This window comes from Rhopilema esculentum, chromosome 7 (genome assembly GCF_057945365.1).
Source record: "Rhopilema esculentum isolate cy_ngs chromosome 7, ASM5794536v1, whole genome shotgun sequence".
Taxonomy (NCBI): domain Eukaryota; kingdom Metazoa; phylum Cnidaria; class Scyphozoa; order Rhizostomeae; family Rhizostomatidae; genus Rhopilema; species Rhopilema esculentum.
The window spans coordinates 9,032,781-9,056,899 of record NC_142821.1 but is presented as its reverse complement, the minus strand read 5'-3'; the positions used below and the strand labels follow the sequence as shown (position 1 = coordinate 9,056,899).

The 24,119-nt window shown below is 36.3% G+C and overlaps 1 protein-coding gene across 2 annotated transcripts; it reads right to left on the bottom strand.

Annotated features, from left to right (window-relative positions):
• Positions 1–109: 109 nt before the first annotated feature.
• LOC135683653 (uncharacterized) lies at positions 110–24,041 on the bottom strand. Of its 2 annotated transcripts, XM_065198964.2 has the most exons (17): positions 23,437–24,041; positions 22,191–22,281; positions 20,469–20,567; positions 19,336–19,442; positions 17,336–18,331; positions 16,241–16,552; positions 15,441–15,532; positions 14,513–14,595; positions 13,826–13,953; positions 13,137–13,357; positions 12,783–12,932; positions 12,312–12,406; positions 11,461–12,020; positions 10,730–10,961; positions 9,665–9,927; positions 8,859–8,943; positions 110–7,950 (listed from the first exon to the last, which is right to left on the bottom strand). In XM_065198964.2, the coding sequence occupies exons 4-17, from the start codon at positions 19,394–19,396 to the stop codon at positions 7,344–7,346; spliced, it is 3,885 nt and encodes a 1,294-aa protein (XP_065055036.2). In that variant the 5' UTR covers positions 19,397–19,442; positions 20,469–20,567; positions 22,191–22,281; positions 23,437–24,041; the 3' UTR covers positions 110–7,343. The 2 variants fall into 2 exon arrangements, with proteins under 2 accessions (XP_065055036.2, XP_065055038.2); XM_065198966.2 differs by lacking the exon at positions 20,469–20,567.
• Positions 24,042–24,119: the final 78 nt, after the last annotated feature.

Here is a 24,119-nt window from a genome sequence, read left to right as displayed (position 1 = left end):
TAGGAGGCGTTGTTCAAAATTCTGACGCTGCGGAGTGATGGAGCTTGACTCTCCGTGGGTTCGTGAGGGGCATGAGGAGAGTATTACATGGAACTTACGCAATATTTTAAGGTCACGACACATAATCCTCGCAACACCATTCATTGCCAAGTATATATAAACAACTTGTAGAATCTTATCAACCCTTTTCGTTTGTTTAAGTTCTTGAGAGGTTTGCAAAGAAATTTTTAACATTTGACGTTTCGGTCACAACAGTGAGCATAGGAAGTAAATTCGATATAAGTATTCCTGGATACACAAGTACCAGTGTTTACCAGTTAGTTAACCAAGCGTTGCCAAGGCAGAGCGTACAGGAATTTCCATGCTTCAAGGCGCAGTGAATCTCTATGCTTCAAAACGCAAAGGAAATTTCAACCAAGAACATCGTACAATTTTCACATTGAAGCCATCTGTCCCCTCAATGACTGGGGCTAATATGAACAATAGCTTATCCTGCCTTAACGGGCTCGCTTTGGCTGGCCTAGCTGCGACAGTAGACGACATTTGAAACTGCCATCAAAAAGACCATCAGAAGTGGCAAGAATAGTTAATTAATGGATTGAATGATAATAATGGAAGAATTTCTTTGCCCTTTTGACTTATCTGTCGCAGAAACCAAATAGGGAACCAAATTTTCCTAGCCACAGCTTCACTACAACGGGAACCAGTGCAGCCACGCACAATATAGACATTTCCACCTACCACCTTACAAATTTATACCTACACACAACCTACGCAGCAACTCAATTTGAAAAAAACCTACTTTCTACCTACGGAAGGCGTTCGATGGTGTCTATTTTTAATGCGGTTGCTATATGTTTGCGATTGGGGCATTGCATGATAAGAAAGACAAATAGACGGCATCCATTTTCTATTTTTATATTTGAGGCCTATTGTTCTATAGCTGTGGATCAAATCACTTAGGTGGGGCAAACCAGCGAAAAAATTCATGGTAGATGGAGACTGCTCTTCCATTTTCTGGTCGCAAAACTTCTTTAGACTAGAGAATCAATACTTTTAGAATTAATTTTGGCATTTGCACAAAATTTTAGCACATTTTCTGATTGTTGTTTCCCTGGCCTAGAGTCCACTTGCACTTTCTGAAAAAATCTACCTACAAATTTCGAAAAAATACCTACATTGCAAGATTTATACCGTTGGTTTTCCCTACAATCTACAAAACCCTCAAAATCCCTACTGTAGGTAGAGAACCCTACGTGTGGCAGCACTGACGGGAACACAGCCATTTGATTCAAAAGCTCTGGAATTAAAGTTGTCTCTGATTGGTTTAAATCGTTTAATTATCGATCAAGCTCAACGGTGCGTGAATTTCACTCCCGTGAAAATAAAGCTGAGCAAAATAGGGGACAGACTGCCTTTAATCGGTGTTTCTTATACTTTTGTAGGTCTCTTTTACCTTTACTTTAGAGGGTACTTTTAAATAGTGTGTTAAAACCACATTTGTCTGAAAAAACAAACTGCTTAAAAAAATCTATTGTATAAGCTCGACATTTACAAAGTGTACAAGAGACTTCAATTAAAAATCTAAAAACGTCAAAGCGCACTCCCAAACTTATGGCTGTATTTCGCGCATTTCAAGCCCAGCAAGTTATTGGGAAAGAACACTCAGACTGGACAGTCAGAATAAATTAAGAAACTTCAGTACTCGAAGCAAAAAAATTAAGAAACTATTAAATCGTAATAAAACTGAGAACAACGAAATTTTGTAAAATTCAAGAACACAATTGCCCTGTTGGCCTAGAACTTACGACACAAGGGATAAAAATATACTTCCCACATCTAAATACAGCATCGGAACGGAAGCGAATCTTTTGACGTGAAAAAAAGGTCACAAACATTTCATAACATCATTCATAATGATAATAATAATAACAATAATAATCTACCATATTTATACAGGATAGCCTTTTCAGTAAAGATAATACTGCTGTCACTAAGGGTTCAGTAAAGATAATACTGCTATTATGAAATCATAATCAAGAAACTCGTAAGAAAAAATGAGTATTGAAATATCCAGAACATTAAGAAACTGGAGTACTCAACATCGACCCATGTTTTTTATAAAAAAATGAGTGTAGTCCCAAATTCCTTTCGTAATAAACCCATCCAATGCTGTCACACTGGATAAGATATTGTTGCATGAATGCTTCTTCGATACAAACAAATATTACTTACCTTTACAAATCAACCCTGACATAATGTCTGTATTATGTACACACTTTAACCATTCCCTGCCATGACGATTTAGCTTGGGCAGATTTCCATTGTCACCAGTGGCGGCTCGTGGGGTAAATTTTTCGTGGGGCTGATGACGTAATATTCGAAATCTAAAGCCATAGACACGGAACGCCAAGAATAATAAAAAGCCTTTCCATTCTTTACTACTTCTAATCAACAAGGCTGTCATCATTTTGAAAGTTTCGATTGAAAAAAAAAACAAGTGCCACTATCAATCATGTATAATTTTTAATAAGCAAAGTAATAAACTATGTGAAATGTTGGTGTGCTCAACTTTATTTATTCAAGTCCGCTGGACCGTTTCTCTCTTCACAAAAAGGGGAGTTCGTGGGGGATGTCCATAAAAACATAGACAATTTGAATATGGCCAACCCGTAGACGATATCATTTGCATTGCATATTATGGCAATTAAAAAATTTTTAAAGAATAAAAAGCTCAAACTGTTAATTGATTAATTTCCATATGCTGTGAATCTAAAATTGTTCCAGTTGAAAGCCTGCATTGGAAATATGCTTTATGCCATTAGAAGGCCTACGGCCTAGCCTTCCCATTTTGAGCTTATTTCAGGATCGGCAAAATTAATTCTGATAAAGATCTAACTTGTATGCTTTATTTCAAAGTTTTAAAGTTGAAAATGCAGTTTTTAGCTATTCTGTGTGGGGAACATATCAAGTAAATTTGGATAACAAGCGTCCTAAGCAAATCATGTGACTTTGAAGATTATAAGTGCTTATCATGTAAAGGAAAAATTATGTGAACTAGGTTTTTACTTCTTGGACGCATTAATTTCTCTTACATTCTGCTACATTGGAAACTTTTAGTAATACCCTTAAGCTGTTCAAATCCTAATAGATATGATTTATCTAGGTGCAGTTCACTCTGAGAGCAAGTTTGAAAAAAAAATAATAAACTGATACGAGTACAAACAAGCGCCATTACATGCATTCGCTTCATAACATCAACAGGTATTATTTTACAAGCTCAAACAAAGGCATCTATCCGGTATCTTTCAAAAAGATGCATGGCAGTTGGTAAACTGGACGGTTGAAGGACTGTGAACATCAAACCTAAACCCAGCCCCTAATGAGCATATATGCTTCATCTATGCAGATTATACGAAAAAGAAAAGGAATTTCACGAGGAGCTTTGCAGCCTTGAAGCAGCATCTACCAGCTCTAGATGATTTGAAAGTTCGTGTAGGCCAGGGATGTGCAACATACGGCCCGCGGACCAGAATCCGGCCCGGGAAGAGAATTTGGCACTGATGATTTTCCGAGGGTTCACAAATATTAAATGAAACATATCGATTCAAACCTAGATAATCTAATGTCTTAATCAAACCTGGGAAACATGGAAAGATTTGTTCACTATCCGTTGTCACGGATTCATCTTGCTTAAAGACAGGTTGGTTTTTTTTCAGTTTTCCATTTTTTGTTTACGATTGTAACAGTCTTATCTATCGTTGCAGACTGTCTGTGTAAAAAAGATGTTTGAAATTGTAGTGTAATTGAATTTAAATGAAATATTTTGATTATTGTTATTTTTTTGATTTTATCACAAGATTGTATTTTTTTCTTATTATCTTTGGCCAACTTAAAGAAACGGTTTGAAGGATCTGGTCCAGTCTCAGAAAAGGTCGTTTACCCCTGGTGTAGGCAAAGGTTTGAAATCATTGTCAAAAGTCCTCGGCCAAAATGGTGTTGGAAAAATGAATTCTATTGGCATCTTCTTTTTAAGTTGCGCCTATGAGCCCTGTAGATATAAGTGCTTATTATTGAAGTTCTGCACCAGAACTAAACGTGGTGTAATAGGCACAAAGGATAGCTCGAGGAACACATGAAAAATCATGTTTAAAACGCTGGCAACAGCTTGACCATCCAATATTTACCAGAGCAGATGACTGCTTATCAAATCATAATTCGATCGTTGCTAAGTTTTCTTTCTCTATAAACCTCAGCAAAAAGTTACCAAATTCTAAAAAAGATAAGAACAGAGACGAATGACTAACAAATATAAAGCTGGTATAATTTCTAGTTCAGAAAATGCCGGTTTTGTGAAGTCGATTTTGGGGAGCTTAAGAAGAACTTCAAGCAGCAGCTACACAAATGTTTAGAAAGTGGAAAAGAGTGCATAACGACTTGTTTGATGAAAAAAGTATGAAATCTACCGGAAGGCGAAAAGCTTAAGAGACGCTATAAAACACAGAAAAAGCAGAAACATATAAAGAGAAAAAGAACTGCAAACATTTCTACACCGATTTGAAACAATTCATGGTTCAAGATTTCGTTCAATGCAAAAGAAGGATGGTGAGCTTCTGACCGCACCAGATTCCATAGAAATAGATGTGGTGAACATTTAATTGATTTTTCAAACTATATAATATAAAGTCAATTTCAGAATACTTATGATATAGAGTAGCATACAATCAGCGAACCAGCACACAACTCTATTCAACGACTTAATTACAGAATTTACGTATGTACAATCACAGTCAGGCTTACGTTACATGAAAAGCACCATAGAAGGAATATTAGCAGGATAAAAACAGCTTAAAAGACTACAACGCAGTAGATTACATGTAGAAGATTACATGTAGTGTTTGCTGAGTTCACAAAACGTTTGATACTGTGAATCGCGAGCTGCATTTCCTTGTTCTAGGTACGCTAGGCTGCCCGCCAAAATTATCAAAAAAAAATTACATACAGAAGTAAAAACCTGACTTATTGATATTGCCGTCCTACCCCAGTTTTTTGAATACAATATTAGTGACAACCAAGGTTGCAAGCTTGACTCATTGATAATGCCGTCATACCCCAGTTTTTTGAGTACAATATTAGTGACAACCAAGGTTGCAAGCTTGACTCATTGATAATGCCGTCATACCCCAGTTTTTTAAGTACAATATTAGTGACAACCAAGGTTGCAAGCTAGCAACAACATTATTGGGAATCTATGCAGCATGATAAGTATGTTATCGGAGCGTGCAATAGAAATGCGAAAGGACCTATATTTGTGTTTTGTTGACTACACAAAAGCATTTGATAAAGTCCAACATGAAGAATTGCTAGAAGTGTTAGAAAAGCTTGATAAACATGGCAAAGACATACGAATAGTTTCCAACTTGCATTGGGAACAAACAGCATGTATGCAAATAGACAAGAGGAGTTCGACAGGGATGCGTTCTTTCGCATGATTTGTTTAACTTATACAGCGATGATTCTCAATGATTCTGAGAGAACTAGAAGATTTACCAGGGCTTGTCGTAGGTGGACAGAACATTAACGACATACGCTATGCAGATGACAAGGTGTTGATAGCAGATTCAGAAGAAAAATTAAAATAACTATTAGGCAAGGTAATTGAGGCTAACTATCAATTGAAAAAAGAGGAAATGTATGGTCGTGAGTAGAAAAGATAGCCCAAAGCGTGAATTGAAAATTGGTAAAAATCAAAATCAAAATCAAGCAGGTAAAAAACTTTAGCTATCTGGGAAGCATGTTGACTGAGGACGGAAAGTGTGATACAGAAATCCAGAGACGCATTGGTGTAGCGAAAGATGCTTTCAAACAATCAAGTAAGGTACTGACAAATCGAAAGATGACAATTAAAACAAGGAAAAGAGTGCTGGACTGGTATGTAACGACCAATCTTCTATATGCGAGTGAATGCTGGAAAATCTTAGCACATTTGAGGAGCAAACTTGAAGCAGCTGAAATGTGGTTTTACCGGCGCATGTTAAAGATTCCATAGACAGACCACGTTACAAATGAAGAAGTTCTAAAGAAAATAGGAACTGAAGGGAAACTGCTGCAAACAGTTAGAAAGCGGCAGTTGGAATTTTTGGGGCATGTTATGAGGAAAGAGAGCTTGGAGAATTTAACTATCACGGGAAGCATTGAAGGAAAGAAAAGCAGAGGAAGATCACGGATAAAGTACTTGACTAGTTTGAGCACATGGATGGCAGAAAATGTGCCTGAAGGACAAAGAGGGGGAATAAAAGAACAAGAACTGCTAAAAAGAGCAAATGAAAGGAAGCTGTGGAAAGCCATGATCGCCCACGTCTTGAAAGGACATGGCAAAGAATATAACATACAAAGGATATAACATAAAATATATGTTATATATGTTTTTAGGGTGGTAAAGCGTACAATATTCATTATAATCCTTAATATTATTATTTGGGCCATCCGTCTTTGTCACCCCATCATTCTATGGACCAAGGTTCCTCTTTTTAAACTAAAAAGAATCGCTGTATTCCAATCTCATATTTAGATAATAACAGATCTTCTGAGCGTATAAATCATTTAACTGTCCAAAACACGAGCGAGTATAAACTAGTGATGTACTGCAAACAAAGGTCACAAAAGAACTTTTAAGGAATATGAAAATCAGAAAATCTTTTTGGTGAACTGCACCAGAGACACTGCCTTGGTGATAAGTCTGGTTCTGTCTCATCTAGAGGACAGTTTTCACTTGAGAAACAATTTGAAGCGTCAGTTCAATTTAAGGTGCATTTATGTTAACTAAAATCGTGAATCTTAAAACCTTTTTAATATACAGTTTTAAAATATTACATTATATGAATAAATAATACATACTCAAATTTAGCTTGTTCTTGATGTTTAAAACCTCTAGTTTAGTAAATGTTAAAATAAAAAATTAATTAATCCACGCGGCAAGCTGCAGTTTGTGAAATCGATACGATCTATTTAATGGCACGTGAAAGCTTCAATACGTCGTTGCATAAAAATGACGGCTCAAACAGGCCTTTCTAAATGATAAAATTCACTGCTACATCTGTTATTCATTTGAAGTTATTTTAGTACCTCCTTAGCAAGTTAACATATTTTTTGCCGTTTGCCATGCTGTGGACGATGTACAGGTTGCAGACAATGATTGTTAATTTTGTCGTCAGCAGCAATATAAAGGTTCGGTGCACAACGAGCCTCAAAGTGAAAAGGAGGCCATGATAATATTTTTTCCTCATAAGCATGCACAGGTAATTGTTTTTATTTTGTGTTTATTACACGGAGTATTCAATGAATCACCTTTTAATGCTAGAGATTGGTCGAAAATCAAGCAGAACAACTGTCTCGTCACCTGGCATATCAACTTTGCATTCCTTGAAATTAAACAGCACACCTTTTGTTTCAATTTCATCTGATTTCTTCGCAACTTTGCGTTCTTTGACACCATCCGATCCAGTGTTCATATTAACCATGTCATCTTTTGTCTTCTTGCTTCTGCTGTTGCTTGGTTTAATGATAACTCCAGGTGTATTTGATGATGTCAATTTCTGTTCCACATTTAAGAACTTGGCCCATTCTTTACGCACATCCTTAGACATTGCACAATAAAATATGAATATAAATAGCCCCTGGAATGAATTAAGCAAACAGAATATTAGCTGAAACGTGAAGGTGAAAACACCGACTGCAAATAGACCGATTATCCACGTCGTACCCATAACAAGCGAACAGCCAAACGTGATCCGTACTTTAGTGACCTTTGTCATTCTGTTTGTTTTCGAAATTGCAGGATCGCGCATCAAAGACCTGCTTACCAATGCCAAAATTACCAAGTTCATCAGCATTATGACGATTATAGGCAGCAAGTAGGCAATATAAAATGGCATTTCCCTGATGATGCATCTAAAAAGTAATAAATTTCCAGTTGAATTTGTAGTATAAGGTTGTTAAAAATCTCAAATTGATGCTTAAAAGTTCCCTATCTCAAAAAATTCCACCTGATCTTTTACTTTTGTTGATTCAAAATTAATGTACATTAGATGATAATTACAAGAAGAGTCAAAAGTTATGTCACAACTCTAATTCCTAATTCAGCTTTGAGTTAACCTTCTAACTGAAATTTTCATGAAAAGCTGGAAAAGAAAGGAGATAGGAACTCAGCGTAATGCGTTCAGGCTCAAAATAAACCAAATCCTGACAATGCTACACAAAACATAGACCTGTCTTTCAATATGACAAATACAGTTACTTAAAATAAACTCCTTCCATCATTTAAACCTATAAATAAATGAACTTCTCATTGATAATGTTAAAATGCCAAATAATGCCCTCTCTTTCAAACACCCTGGTTGAAAAATGACTTTTGGAAATGGTCGTTTATGGAAAGATATGTATAATGGGCGCACACTGGGAGACTTTAATCAATTAGCCATTTCAGTTTACGTTTTTGGTCTGTTTGGCTTTTTCTTCTCGTTTGAGAAGCTAACACCAAAATAAACAACTTATTGATTTTCTTTGAAATTAAGTACCAAAAAACGCCTTTATCAACCTAGCAACTATAAAAGCATAAAATATCGATGAATGACGTAATCCGGTATTCAATGAAATAACTCAGTAACTACTGTAACTTCAATATCTTTGCAAATCATGACAGTAAAATGCATTTCAACAATGATTCTTAGGTATTTACCTATATATTTACATTAAATACTGCCTAAATTATAGGTAACATAAAATTAGAAAAGCAACATGATATGATATATCATAGTCACATGTTAGTTATGTTAGATTATATCATTCATGATACTAACATCAAGCTGCCATCTGCAAGCATTTTAACATATGCATCCATCTTGGTCACACCTGCGGTCATACCAACAATTATGGCCGGTAATCCTAAAAATCGATAAAAAAATCAAATTAAAATTTCAGATAGCTGATTGTAAAGAGAACTGCAAAGAGTGAAATCATATGAACAAAACTCTGAAAGTCAAGTATATTCTTCAACTTGAATCCTTTTGGATCACATTTCAGATGCATAATACCCAGGAAATAAAAATCTATTGTATTTGGAAGATCGTACTCCATGCTCATTTCGATGCCATCAGACGGCAATTTGAGGATCAATCAAACCTTTTCTGGTAGGAGTTCAAAGTCATCACCATAAATCAAACAATATAGGTGTGAGAATTGCTCAGTGGTTAGGGTGGCAGACTAAAAATCCAAAGCTCATTGGTTCTAGTACCTCCTAACACAACGAAATTTTCACTTAGAATGAGTAGAGTCACAAGCTCTCTGTAATTCGTGGCGTAGTCATCGCGAGGTATGGAGAGGAAGGACCAGAAAACTGCTCGAAAGCGCAGCTTCTCAGTGTCTCGGTCCTTACGAAAGGTCTTTGGTAAATTTCACCGTAATCAGGACGAACATATTTTTTTAAGAAAGTCGAAAATATATTTCTTTGCTTCAAACTTCTTTAGGTCGTCTAGAATAGGAAAGAAACCAAGTGCTGGGTAGTCTTTTTATGTAAAAGCCTCATCGAGTATTTGAAACATGCTTGAAGAATGTTTAAAAATTTCGAGAAAAAATTGCAAATACAACAGAGAGAAAATGTACATACCCCAGCAAAATAGATTACTGTTCCGGATGAGCTTGGAGAGAGTTGCCGATCTCATAACCTTAACCAAATAAAGATATAAGCTTATGCCTTCCACAGCCATCCAGCAAAATGAAGACAGCACGAAGAAATGTAGCAGTGCTGAAAAAACTTTGCATGAAGTTCGATCCTTTGAGTGAAGACCAGCAAGGAATGTAGTGATTGTAAGCAGTAACGAGAAGCAAAGAAACATGTGGATTTGCAAAGGCTGTTTTCGTCGCAAATTCCTTGGAATGAAAGTAAATCTGTTAATAATCTCGAATTTGAAAAGTTGCGAAGTACAGAGCAAAAAATAAATGAAATACAACCTTCATTAAACTGTATACAAACTTTGTATAAAAGGGATATCGATAAATGAAAAAATGGGTTAATTCACAGTATTTGTAGAATTCCAAAGACATGAACCACAAAAAATGAAATTTAGATACTTAGGATCTTACTAAATAACCTGAAAGGAAATTATGAAACGCCTCTGAGTATGCAAAATCAGCCATTGTGCTGTCAATTGTTTGAGATATAGCTTGCTATAAATAGGTTTTTCTTCTATTCAGCTCCGTGTAATTTGGTTTTGGCTCTAAACCTTTGAACCTGGCCAAAATAACAGCAAATCCGATAACAGCTCAGTCTTTTCACCGGCTAAATCGCAGTTAATTTGCAACAGATTTAACTGGGTTTGCATTTCTGTAGGTATTTGATATTTTTCTTTGAGGTTATGTGATCAAACATTTTAGAATCCTAAAAACATTTAGATGATGTCGATTCTCAGACTCTATCAACGAAGGATTTATCATTTTTCATTCAGAAAGTGTCAGCAAGTGACATTTGGTCAATTTTTCGTAATCATCAAAAACAAATATCTTATTGATTCAGATAAAACATATTTGCTTTAACATTAGCTTTTTTACTTACTCTGATCAATGTTACTTCTCAAATCATTTTGGCGATGAGAATATCCCTACCTTTTCATTTCTTACAAAAAAGGGCAAATTGATAAACATAAAGAAAATAACACTGGATTCTTTTACTTACTCGAAACAACCAAATGTGGCTAATGTGAGCAAGAGGCATATAAACGAAATGATACACCCCACATAAGTGACGATACTGAGTGATGTCCTTTGCCTTTCTGATAATGGTTTTGCACTCTGGTCTACTTGAATCAAAACACCAAAGTGCGTCATGTGATTGCATCGACATGAGTAAATGCTGTTGGAAGATCCATCTGCTCTGCAGCCTTTACTTGACCAACCGCCGTTTCCATCTACATAAATACAATCGTGCGACTTGAAGATTAAAGTGAATTAGCTGTCGCTCTTGCTTCACTATGCCTTCTCCCTAGTTCTTACTTTTATGATAATAACAAGGTGCACCTTTTATTAAGTTGAGTTATAAGGATGTGGTAGGTATTCCAACTTTGACTAGTACCGATATAATGCGTTCGCTTGTTTTAACAAGATACGTTAATCTTATTGAAAATTATCACTTCAAAACCAACGAGGTAAAGGATAACAGTTAATAATACACAAAACATCGAAAACTTCAGGACAAAAAGGTTAGGCAAAACAACGTGGAGCAAAATATTTCAATGGAAACATGATGTAAAGGTAACTGTTTTGAAACACCTGGAATTCTTATAAGAAATGTTCAGTGATAAGGATCTGTGAATTTCAAGAAAATTTCCTGCACTGGTTGACACTTTGTAAAAGGCATGCACGAAAAGTTTAAGACAAAATGATTACCACTATAATAAAAGAACTAACCTTTTGCGTTGAAATCCCAATAAACGCATTGATTGTGGAAGGATCTCGACTTTGAACTGGAAAGCTGGCGAAATCCAAGTTTGATTTCTTCAGCAAAAGCAAGATTACGTAACCTCACACCAACAATTGATCCTGAAATTATTTTGGAATCAACGCGAGATATTTTTGGCTGTGTGCTTGTAGCTTTATGACCGGGGTTCATTTGTGTGCCGAAGTTTCTAGAGCCTCTGTTGCCGTGAACTGTTGTAAAAAGCCTCGCATTATTGTACTGGACGCTAGTGAAACGGAGGTCACTTGTGTTTGAAATCGAGGTAGCTTTATTAATGGTGGCTGCAGGTAGAAAGAGTGACGTTTGATATGCCCCCTGCTCGAGCAGTTCTGTAACTGACAAGACTTCAATCTTGGATGTCTGCTGATCATTCCACGCTCTCACAAGGATACTTGCGTTGCTATCACTACTTATTTTTGCGACAGCTAGTGCTATGTTTTTTGTCTCGATGGTCGTGTTTGTGCCGGAAAAGTTGAGCTTGTTCGCAATTTGCTGTATTGAAACCAAAAGTCTACAAGGAAAGTCAACGACGCTATCAAACCAATGAAAATAACGATGCTGTTACGCCGCCCATGATTCAAGCGGAATAATTTGTAGTATAAAATAATAGATATAGAAACAAGAAAGGCCTAAGAATATATACAAATGGTATAAACGACCAGATGTCTAATGCACAAAAATTATATTGGTGTCTACATATGGCATAACCATTGCAAAAGGATTTGTTAATGCTTTTCTCTATCACCCTACATAAATGCCAGAAAAGCGCAAAAAAAAGAAATATTTTGCTCACTGCACTTACTTTCTACAGAGACCAAGATCTCGTTGACCTTTTGCGAGCACTCTCTGGTTTGCATCCAATACGCCACTTGCAACGGTCAATACATTGCTGGCTACCTGAAAGTAAATATTTCATAACAGAAAAATGCACGATTCTTGCTTAAAGCATTCAGAAGAACTAAAAAGAAAGTTATCTAGGCAACATAGAATATAACGAACTTCTCCTATGAAAAAAAGCAGAGGAATAACAATGAAACTAGACGCAAAATTTCATTTCTGCTTTATTGTTCTTCCATATTCACAATCATTGCATTTCAAAATTGGATAAAAAATCGTGCAGGTTTTAATCCGCTATGGTTTCAAAGGGCCACATAAGCTTCAATGATTGACATTAGCATAATAGGAAAACTATCAAAACACAATGAAACATTCCTTTTCATTGCTTCCTTGATTAGGTGATGCGATTTACAAGTAATTGAATCGATCAATTTACCTTTGGCTGAACCGTCTCTAGATCAGCTATTTTTTTTATCACAGCAACTTTCTTCTCCAGAATAAAAATATCTGATTTGTTGGAATGTCCTTGTGATAGGTTTAAGAACATCTCTGAAGCTTCTAAGACATTTCTTGCAGTGAATGTTTTCTGGCAAAGAAACATTTAGAAATAAGAATAGTATTGAGGAAGTTTATTGATGAGAATTTGAAATGAAATCAATGAAAACGAGACTGTGGTGAAATCCAAAACGAGATTATTTGGGAAAAAGCATCAAGGCTGTATAATTTGTTGATGACAAATACTGGAATCAATTCATAATACTCAAACTTGAAAAACCTAAAAATATCCTACATTTGCAAGCTCATTGAGTGTTGAAATCTTCTTGGGGCAAGTTTCCATGTCAGGCTGCAGCCAAAGTGCACCATTAAAAGAATTCCAGACGCATTTTCTCGTTGCCATGGAAACTCTAGAATCCTCAAGATCGCGGTACGGACACGGGGCTACCGCTGTATGGTTAACAAGCGTGATTGGCCACTGTATGTTCTCCTCATGGGTGACAGACTGGCAGCAATCTATAATGGTTAACAAAAACTGCACTTAAAGACGACAGGATACTAAATATACTAATTAACAGCCGTCTACAGAGACTTAAGTCATTTAGAAATAGCAATTACTTCTTAATGCAGGTAGCTTACTAGTTTACGAAAAAATGCATTCGGTATGCAACTTTCCATAAAATCTCCTTTCTACAAAAGATCACTGATCGCTCCTGGTTTAATTTGCAAGCTAATTAGTCTCTACATAGCTATACAAGAGCCATTGACGAATAGAAGTTCGATTTTTTCCCAAAGGTGCCTAGTCTCTTACTTAAAAAAACCTTCAAACTTTCAAGATTTTTAGAGATTCTCACAGCATTCATTTCGAGACTGAAAGGTTCTTGTCGACAGATTACATTTTCTATAAAACAAAAAAAGAGAAAAGAAACAAAGACTGTGGATATTGTCTGAGGCTTGATCAGATCACAGGGCAAAGAAACCTACCAAACGATTTAATTTCCAGTTTCGAAGAAGAAGACAGCAACTCATACATATGCTTCAGGTTTCCACAGACTTTCAATCTTTGTGTCGCGTTTAAAGAGAATATGGTAACGGTGAATTCTGCGCCTGACCTTCCGAGAAAAAAAAGTATGCGATATGGTGTTAATGCGTAATGACTAAATCGACAAGTGACTATCATTTCAAAAGACGTAATCTAATATTATGATATTGAACAGAAGAGCAGGCAGTCACATGTGTAAAATGCATTTATATTACGAATGTACTGAAAGGCTTTGCCAAATATCCCAGAATTCATGTGAGCTGAGATTACCCAGAATGCAGTATTTTCCATTTTACATGAACAAAACAACTATAAAAGGGTTTTTCACGAAAAGCTGCACTTCAAATAATCTTAAGTAAACAGAACAACACTTTAGAGGAATTGTGTTTCTAGCATTTTAGTCTCGGGTAACTTTCGAACTTTAAAGCTGCAATGTACCATAATAAAAAATCCTTTCTAAGTTTTAACTTCAGTTTTCTTTTAAAACAATCTTTTTATATACAAACAAGCACTAAAGATTGAAAATTAATCTCGGAAAATCAAGAGGAGAATAATCTCATGTCTTTAATTAGCTTCTAACAAACAGGCCACTTATGGACTATGTCTAAATCTAAACATCAAAAACATACTTTGATGTATTGTACTTGAAGCTTGTCCCTGAGGAAGTTGTTTTGTTTGGATCAATCCCAATCGTAGATAACCATGATTTGGTCTAAAAACAAACAAATCTTTGTTATTTTACAAGCCGTACAGTATTACTTCCAAATAAGAAACTCACTTGTAAGAAATTTCAGGCTGACAAAGCTATGTATCAAAGTATAAGAATTCAGCCTTTTTTCCAAAATTTATTTTTAAAAATAAGAAACTTTACAGCCTGATCTGCAAAAATGAAAATCTTATATGCGGGTTTTTAATGTATATCCTAATATCGTTTTGTAGTCACAGTTTACAGCTAGTAAAGATCATAGTGTAAGGGCGTTTTGCAAAAGGTTTAGAGTGTTAACACTACCTCTTAACCACTTGAGAAATCTTCAGTTGGTTGGTAAAATGTCCACCTACATTTTTTCATTAAAATAATCTTGTAAGAACACGAGCCTCAAAATTGGTCAAACGTTAAGAAAATGCCATGGTCAAACTGTAAAATCCATTTTGAACAATGTTTTATTTCAAAGACGAGGAGCTTTTGCCGTCTTGGGGTGCTTTTTCGATAAATTTTTCAAACTTCTCGGCATATAAAAGAGTCTCACTTACTTTGTTGGCAAACAAGGCCTGAACATCTCCCTATAGTGCAGTTGCACGTTGCTTACACGTTCATCATTTAAAAAAAAATTAAGTAAAATTTAGCCTCAGATTATCGAAACAAATAGGAACAGCCAGCCTGAACCTCAATTTACTGGTTCCTATAAAAAAGTGTCGTTTGTATTCTTATAAAAAAGGATTTGGTGGTCTTCCGTTGACCTGGTTATGGAAAGCCTTTAAAAAAGTTTCTTTCCTACTTAACTATCTATACAGATATAAAGATATAAAATGGATATATTTGCCAAAAGCTTAAATTACCTTTTCAGTGAGTTTTTCAGGTAACAAAGCGTCCTCCTTACTTTTGCTGAGGATAGATTCTCCGGTAAATATGAACTTTATGAAGGAAACATCTGAAAAATATATGGAATGAGTGGCATTGAGTATAGAAAGGTTTGTTAACCCCACAAGCAGAACTGTTTGCATTTAGTTGCAATGGCGATGTAGAAAAACCTGTTGCATTTTGGCAAAATTCTTTCAAAAGATCCTCATCTCGTCAAGAGTAGCAATAAGATTAAGCACTTTCTCTTGAATCCTATTGTTGCTTGGATTGTAGCCAGCGTTTTTTTGTAGCTTTGTTTGAATTGCCCTGAATCACTAATTTTAACTGTAGCTTTATATAGGTACAATGCTGTGTTACAACGGCATTGAAATTAACAAGTCAACGTTTAAAAAGTTGAAAACGCCGAGTTTTTGTACTATCCCTGCGATGCTATGTTAGAGTATTAGATGGCATATGAATGGGGCGTTAAAAGTGAGATGGGAGGGGGGGGGGATCCCAAGAGCTCTTTATATAAGTTAATGGCTGTCTTGTTTCTATCTAGGGTTGTACTCCAAGACCATAGCTGCATCTCAATAGCCACAGGCCTGGGCCTATTTGAGTAGCGAAAAGATCAAGTAATCATAGCTTTAGGCAGCAATGTCGAATTAAGGGAGGATTCTATACAAAATGGCAAGATGCACAAATTTGGGAATTGCGCACATACGGTTGTCCACGGTAGTTAGAAAAAATTATAATAAATTTCATTGAAGATCGAAGGTAGAGAAACAAACCGCCTCACCTTCAATCAAGACAAGAGCTTTTCTCGATGACACCTGATGACCATACTTTGTTTTCAGGTGAAAGGAATAATAGCCTTGTTGTTCCACACGTTCAACTGAAAACGCAAGTAAATTTAGGACGTTTTGCCCTTCCACGGCATTAAGAAGCTGAATCCCTTTGGCTGGTTTTATGACTTGCCCGTCCTTCGACCAGTGAAACTTTGATTGATCTTGAAAAATAGCTGAATAAGAGCACTGGAACATGACGCTTGCACTGGAAGACAACCGAACCAAAGTAGGTGACATGGTCCTTAAACTCAGTGTCAGGTTGGCTAGGATTGAATTTAAATACAGTCAAATCAATTATTTAAATGTATTATCTTTAGGAATATAAATCAGACCGTGAATTTCATTCATCATTTTACCTATCGATGTTTTACTCATGGTATAATTTGCGATATTTCTATAAGTCTAGACAGGAAATACTCTAGAGTAGGGGCGAAGCTAAAAACATTTTTCGAAGGGATACAAAAATGAATTTTGTCGACAAAAAGGCGTGTCTCAGTCACAAAGGGTGTGAATATAAAATAGATAATCTTATATGCTGCCTTTATAGTTTCTATTTCAAAATTTATACTTTAATTACCATACTGTAAAATTTCAACTGCTGCCGAAATGATAAAACGTTACAATTGCTATAAAACGGTTACAAATACCACAAGGTGAGAAAAAATGTCTTCTTTTAACCGTCAAAGATCCTTTTTGTGCCGACAGTTGAAATGTTGGGGGCACGGGGTACGCCTTCTCACACCCACCATTTAGCAACGACCCTGCTCTAGAGATAGAGCTGTGAAAAACATGACACTTAGCTTCAATTATATTTCACTGGTAGTGACTATAGTTGCGTATATCATCATTCAATATTACATAGATTATATCCTTATGTTAAATAATTACTGAAACCTGACTTTACGTATAGATTTCAATTAATGCTGACCTTCCAAGCGTTATGATTTATGTTGTTCCTATGACCTACTTATTTAAAATTTTTTACCTCAGTAGCATTGATAGGAGGCACAAGAACCCAAGAAACTCTTTCAGATGCCAATTCTTACCCTTACAATTGTTGTACCAAGTCTCCACGTCAAGGCATGCTCTGTCTGCATCCAAAGGACAACCTCGGTCTGCATCTAAATTTATAGATGGTTGTGAAAATTGTACAAGACAGTTTCGATTTCCACACGGACCACTGACATTTGATAACCACGTGATCCGCAATGCATCCTTGTGATACGGAGTAAAGGGAGGAGAAGCTTTATCAAATGCGCTAATTTCACTGTACGTCGCATTTGATCTTGAATAGCCTATATATGGCAATATGGCTACATCTAACCTACATTGCGGCTTAATTAACGTTCCAGGGATTGGTATCCGGACAGAGTGATCCTTTTTATATGCGGATAAAGTCAGCCTTTTTAGTGTGGCGTTTTGGTAACGTGTCTCTGCTGAGATACTCGAATCACAGGAGACGTTAAAGAATAGAATGATGCTCCTTGACACGTTAAAAATATAAGGTATCTTTGCCTTGAAGACTTCGATATAGAATACATCTTTAAATGATGCCGATTGCGGAAACTGGAACATATATGTGGCGTTCAAGTTAGGATTTGCTAGCATAAAGCTGCTAGACTTTCTAATACAACTAGAATCGTTTTCGAAACTGGAGATAAATCTCTGTGAAACATTGTAAGAGCACAGTATGTTAATAGTAAGCGTAGCGAAATGGCGCGTGCGGTGAGAATCAAGTGCGGACACTGTGACGGTTAATATTTCACCCGGAATGGCCTTAAAGAAGGGTGAAGCTTTAAGATCTCCAGTAGAGATGTCAATATAGAGTGGCATTTTAACGGTATCGAAGTAGGAAGGACACGAAGCTGTATATGCCGGTAGGATTTTGTGAGTGGCATCAAAGAGGCTTGATCGGATACTCTCTATGTTATACGAGTGAGATCTGCTTTGATTTTGTTCTTTCAAACGTGCATAAGTAATAACTGAATGTTCAGGAATGGGTGGTATCAGTGTTACGTTCAATGCTAGCAGCTGTCCGTTGCCTGTAAATAAAGAGAAAAACTGTTGGAGGCTGATTGAGCAAGGACCAACCACTGATGACTTTGCATGCACTGTATGTCATCTCATCAAGCTAGTCAATACAGTTTGAGAAAAATGAATAGAGCTAGAAGAATATAAACTGCGACCTAGTAGTACCTACAATAATATGTTTACTTTCTTCTTTATGTAAAATGTTCAATGGAAAAGCTTACCACTTTCATGAGAAAATATACTCGAGACTTGGTTGATGAAGACGTTTAAAATGATAAAATTCAAATCTGAAGAACTGATAAAATGGCATGTCTGAAATGAACTTTTTAAAAAACGCGCCGAACTAAATACACTCCTTTTAAAAAAGAGAAGCTCTTCCCAGCATTATATGATATCATTGATTGTCCCTTGATGCCTAGCCATTGAATTGATCCCCACACTTTTAAGAACACTCTTTTAAAGAGAACTGAGGTATGATTTGCCACAGAAGAAGGACTACTCAAGAACAAGACCATTCTCTAGAAAATTAGCAGAAAAAAGGTTCCCCCATGTCATCTTTAAAAGTTTCCCCCATGTTTTCAAAACCGAACAGATTTAATCAGCTTGTCAAAAGTGCTGCAAAAAAGCCAAGCAGAACTGTAATTTAGTGGTCGTAGAAAAGATTAATTGTATGTAGTTGTAGAAAATTAACGTTGAAAAAAGAGCAAGAACACCTGAGTTTCAAGTTATCTAGAAAGTAAGAATTAAGCTTCGGCAAAATCTGTTGATATAAAAAGGAGGTAGATATTTATACCACCCCTTAGATTTCCCATGGTCTACATTTAGATAAAGTCTCGCCGGAAAATGGGGACGGGTTATCCGGTGTAGTGTCGGCATTCAGAAATTTACTAGCTTGCCCACTGTACAATATAATGTGACAATACAGTTTGAAGTTAAAGTGAAATTTCACTAGAGAATTTATAAAAAATTGTTAATGAATTCGCTGGAACTGTTGTAAAAGAAAAATAAAACTTACAAAAGAGCAAATTTTGTTGCGCAATCAGAAGGATGCAGAAGATGATTCCTGTGAGCTCCATTGCAAAGATATCTTCAGAAGCGAAGCACTCTTCAATTTAAGTATGCCTGAAAGAGGAACGAATTGCTAATCAAGGGTTTATTGCCATCTAGCGACACCAGTTCCGCATCATTCACTAGCAGGTGTAAAGAGGCTTTATTACGAATACCGCACTTGACGTAGTTGCCGATCTAATTATTCCAACATGAATGGGAAAGCTTACAACGTAAGTACAGTATTCAAGATGGCGGCAAAGTCAATAGAAATCTCAATGCCTTTCAAACATCAGGCACCAAAATCCTGCGTGATATTTCAAGCTGGATGCGCTGAAGACGCGGGAGGTCAACATTCAAATTTTATGCAGTCACAATATGTGTATCATTGCAATACTTCGCCTTCGTAAACAAAAACATAGTTAAGTAAACATGAATTAAAAAGGAAAACGATGAATACATTTGGATGACTTTTTACGCTCTTTAAATTAAAGAAGAAAAACAAACGAAAACTTGAAAAAATCGCACCAACAAAGTGATCAGCTGACATTATGCAATTTGATGAATATATTACAATGTTATAGTACTGTAAGCAGAAAGTCGCACGGAAATGATTGAATTAATGGAAAATGTTTATGTAATTCTGGGGGCCAACATGAGAGAGTTAAGGAGAGATGAGCTGATTAGCAGATTATCCATTTACGCCTTTACCGTATAACTAACAAGCCAAAGTAAAAAAGTCAATGTCTTAACTAATTTGTTTGAAGGCGTAGGGATAACGATGATTAATGGACAAGTTTATGAAAATTTGGTCTTTAAGGGGTTTTTCGGAAGCCATCGGTAGTGGATTACTATGAAAAGAATAAGTAGGCCTAGGCCCTTAGAACTTACATCTCTACACCCCTGAACTCAAATACCAATATATTCAGCAACCTAACTCCTAAACTATTGATTTATTAGAGATTATTTTCTGTTTAGGATGATTTGAAAAGTCACCCATACAAGCCAATGTTGTTCACGCAAGAATTCTGATGTTTTACAAAGTATAATATCATGGGGTAAAAGATAAAGTTTTAAAAATAAAATAACACATAGGCATACCTGCATTGACTGGCAGCAAATCAGAACCAATTGGCCCGTGGATTTTTATCAAATCTGTTATTAGTATTTCCAGTGTCTCTCTGACCATTACTCAGCATTCTGTGGGTTGATCATGAAAAATAACATGCAATGAAGAAACGATCCAGTTTACACATTACTAACTAAAAAGGGATATCTTGGTAACAGCAAGGCAGAGAAAATTAAAAAGGGTTAAAAGCTTATTCGTAGAAATACAAATTATCTTATTTCAAGATATAAAGAGTTGTGCCATTGTGCTGTCAAAATCAAGGTGAGCCTTTCAATAACAATTCTCAAAAATCTTTTTGGCAATCACAATGAAGCACGCAGCTCTATATCCCAGAGAGTATTTTTTGAGCCCCCCTTTGGGCGAGGTTCGAATTTCTGAATTTGGGGTTTTGAGTTTATGGCAACTTAGATCTTTTCACATCTCAACAGTGTCACTGATGGTCACTTGTTGTTTTTGATGGTCATTTTTCATTATTTCTGTTTAGTCAGTTGCTGGCTCCTTTACGTTCATTTTGATACCCTACCATTCTGATCCCCTGTCTCCCCGATTCTAAGTTATCTGCCCGTCCTACAACCGATTACAACCTACGAAAATTCAGAACGCTAGAGTCAACAATGCAGTTTTGCGCGGCCTTGTTTAGAGTTCAACTACAATGTACGAAAGGAAAGGCCGACAAGAGAAATATTAATTAAAAGGATAAATTTGAATAGTCCAGCTAGGTAGTTTGTTTTGATTTGCTGCCGTTCAGCATTAATGATAATCCAATCAAACAGGCAATAGACAATTCGGAAGAAAACAGTAAGGTTGTTTTGCAAGAAACGTTCTATCGAAAGAAAGCCGCTCCGAGCAGTTGCGAAATTGACGTTTATCAATGCCGTTTAAGCCTGCGTGCAGACTCTACGGAGGAGAAAGAAAGTCTAGAGGGGAGGATAGTTGCTATCGCTAGGCTATATGAATAAATTGTGGAAAAGTTATGGAAGAGTTTAGGTATAAATGGAGGATCATTGTTGACAGTTTGTATTCTATGCATTTTCCATTTCTAGCGAATTGTCAAGCAAAAAAGTACTAATAAAGCTCTAAAATAGTCTTTATGAACTTTCTCCAGCATGCAGCAGGTTGGGCGCAATAAGAAATCAATTTTAATGAAAAAAGGAGATTTGGATATATTCTAATGACCGTCTGAAGCCTTTAGAGTGTGGGGATTAGCTGGAGGCGTAGGTTGTCAAGCCAATTAGTCAATTAGAATACCCCCAAAAGCTCGATTTGAATGTCCATATGCCCCCTCGAACAGCTATGTTACTTTTCTCTCGGCCACCAAAACCTTCATCAATTTCCATCTTGCGGCCTCGACATAGACTAAAGGAGCTGAAATGGACTTGTATTGAGTACTAGAGAAATAACAACTTCTGTACTGGATTGAATAAATGTTAGCTGGACTCAGCGTCGGTAGGGTTACATTGAAAAAGGATATATACATTTTCTAGATTTGAATTTTGCAAAATATGCGCGAAGTGGTCGGCCTTTTTGGCGTTGATTAATACCTGGTGGCAATATTTAATCTGCACCATCAACGCCTTCGTAAAAAGAGCCGTTTTGTTTGATTGGAGTTAAATGCCAAAAAGTGATGTTTTAGTGTTTCTATCAGGGGTTGATCGAATTCACCATCATTGAAGATAAGAAAAACTTCTGCTCACCTTCATGTCAATACCCGACGTCTATCCGACATGTTGGACAAACAATGCTTAGCTTATTGTGGTTTTGCCTTCCATGGAATTTTCGAAATATCTGAAAGAGGAAAAATGAACTCTCTTTATCTCTAACCAGGTCTAAAGTTAATTCTTATTAGACCTCCGAGTGGGGAGTATCAGACGAAACGCTTTAGTAACATGTTGCAAAGTATTTGTAAAATGTTTGTGTAGGAAGTGTACCATGCCATAGGCTTCGGCACAAAGAGAATTGCTAATCAATTAATTTACTTCAAAATTTATACAATTTGTTATTTGCAGGAAGCTTGTCCATAGGAGCCATGTGGATTTTCTACTTCAAATCGCTTGAAATTTCTCTTCATAAAACAGTTCGCCTGTCCGTAGCAACAATGTGAATACTGTAAGCGATCACGTGAAGATAGAAAATTAGGCCAACATCAGTCGCTTGGGGTCAAAGGAGTCTTTCAAATTCTTTCAGAATGTGAAAATTGCATTGAGATGTTCTCTCAAGTAGGCAATTCGCTCAATAGATTTATTCGATCCTCGAAAAGTGACGATAAGTAGGCCAGGACAAAGGGGACAGTTCAAATCCTATACATTTTAAAATCGTTGAAACTTTTGGGAAATCTAAACATAGATGTCTACGTTTTTTCGATCTTTAACGAAAAGGGTAATCAGAAAATTGTCAAATTTACTTTGTTCCCTGACTTCAAAAATTTCTGCTTCAGATTAAGAACGTTCAAAAGCAATGAAATTCATACTAAACAGGGGGCAAAATTTTCAGGGCTAGGACGCAGATCATAAATAAAAGAGCTAGAGCTGCTAGAACGAGAATTTAATAAATTCACTTCCCTCAGGCCAGGGTAAACAAGAGCCGTTAGAAACAAATCTTAAAATAAATTTGCTTAAAATTTGCAATTCTCAAAACATATTTTTTTCAGACAATTTACAGTGCATTTAGTTAATCATTCTCTTTTAAAAAGAGCACTTGGAAATTACTGTGTCAACATCAATGATCTCACGCATATAGCCAAAGCCATTTGTGATTTGACGTTCAAAAGTTCATTGGCACTGACATAATCGATGTCATAATTTGGTCCAAGCAATGACAAGTACACAGTCTAGGCCTAATTCACAAATCAATGAATTCGAAAGTAAACAACGTATAAACCTGGTATTTGAAGCGTAAACCGGTGTAAACAGCGTTTTTCAAAAATGATAAAATTTCTACTACCTTTTGCAGAACGTTTACAGTGGAACCTGCAAGCTTTCCGTAACTGGAAATTTTCTTCTACCTCTCCATTCCATTCCAAGAGCTTTTCTCAGTTGTTGACATCAACCGCGCAACATGAATATATAACCGCCCCTCGACACAATGACACGCGACGCTGATCAAAAGGCTTTCAATTTCAATGATTCACTCAAGGGGCGGTTATTTCAAAATTTCAAAACCAAAGATAATCTGAATCTTGCTTCTGGGCTTTGCATGTTAGCCCCCAACCTACAAATATTTTCACGCCCCCTTCGAATCTGTAATATACTGTGGTCCCTGGATCAGCATGATTTTACTAAAATGGCAAACAAAGTGTTGGTAAACAGAAAACATCAATTAATCTATGGAGTAAAACCATAGAGCTCTCTTTCACAGATCTTCATCACAAAGATTTGCACATTAAAATATCAGTTTCAACAACATCTTCTGTTTAGGGGTGTAGCTCTAGGGGGGCTCAGGGGGGCTGAGTACCTTGTTGATGCAAAAATTTGGCGAATACTTTTGCATTTTTTTTGCTAGAGTTATTATTTTGATATAACTACACCTCCTTGTTATTTTGGTAGCGCTACACCCACTACTGCCTTGCCTGGTAATAACAGGCCCTGTTAGACTATGGTGTTTCCCACAACATTGTTGAGATCATT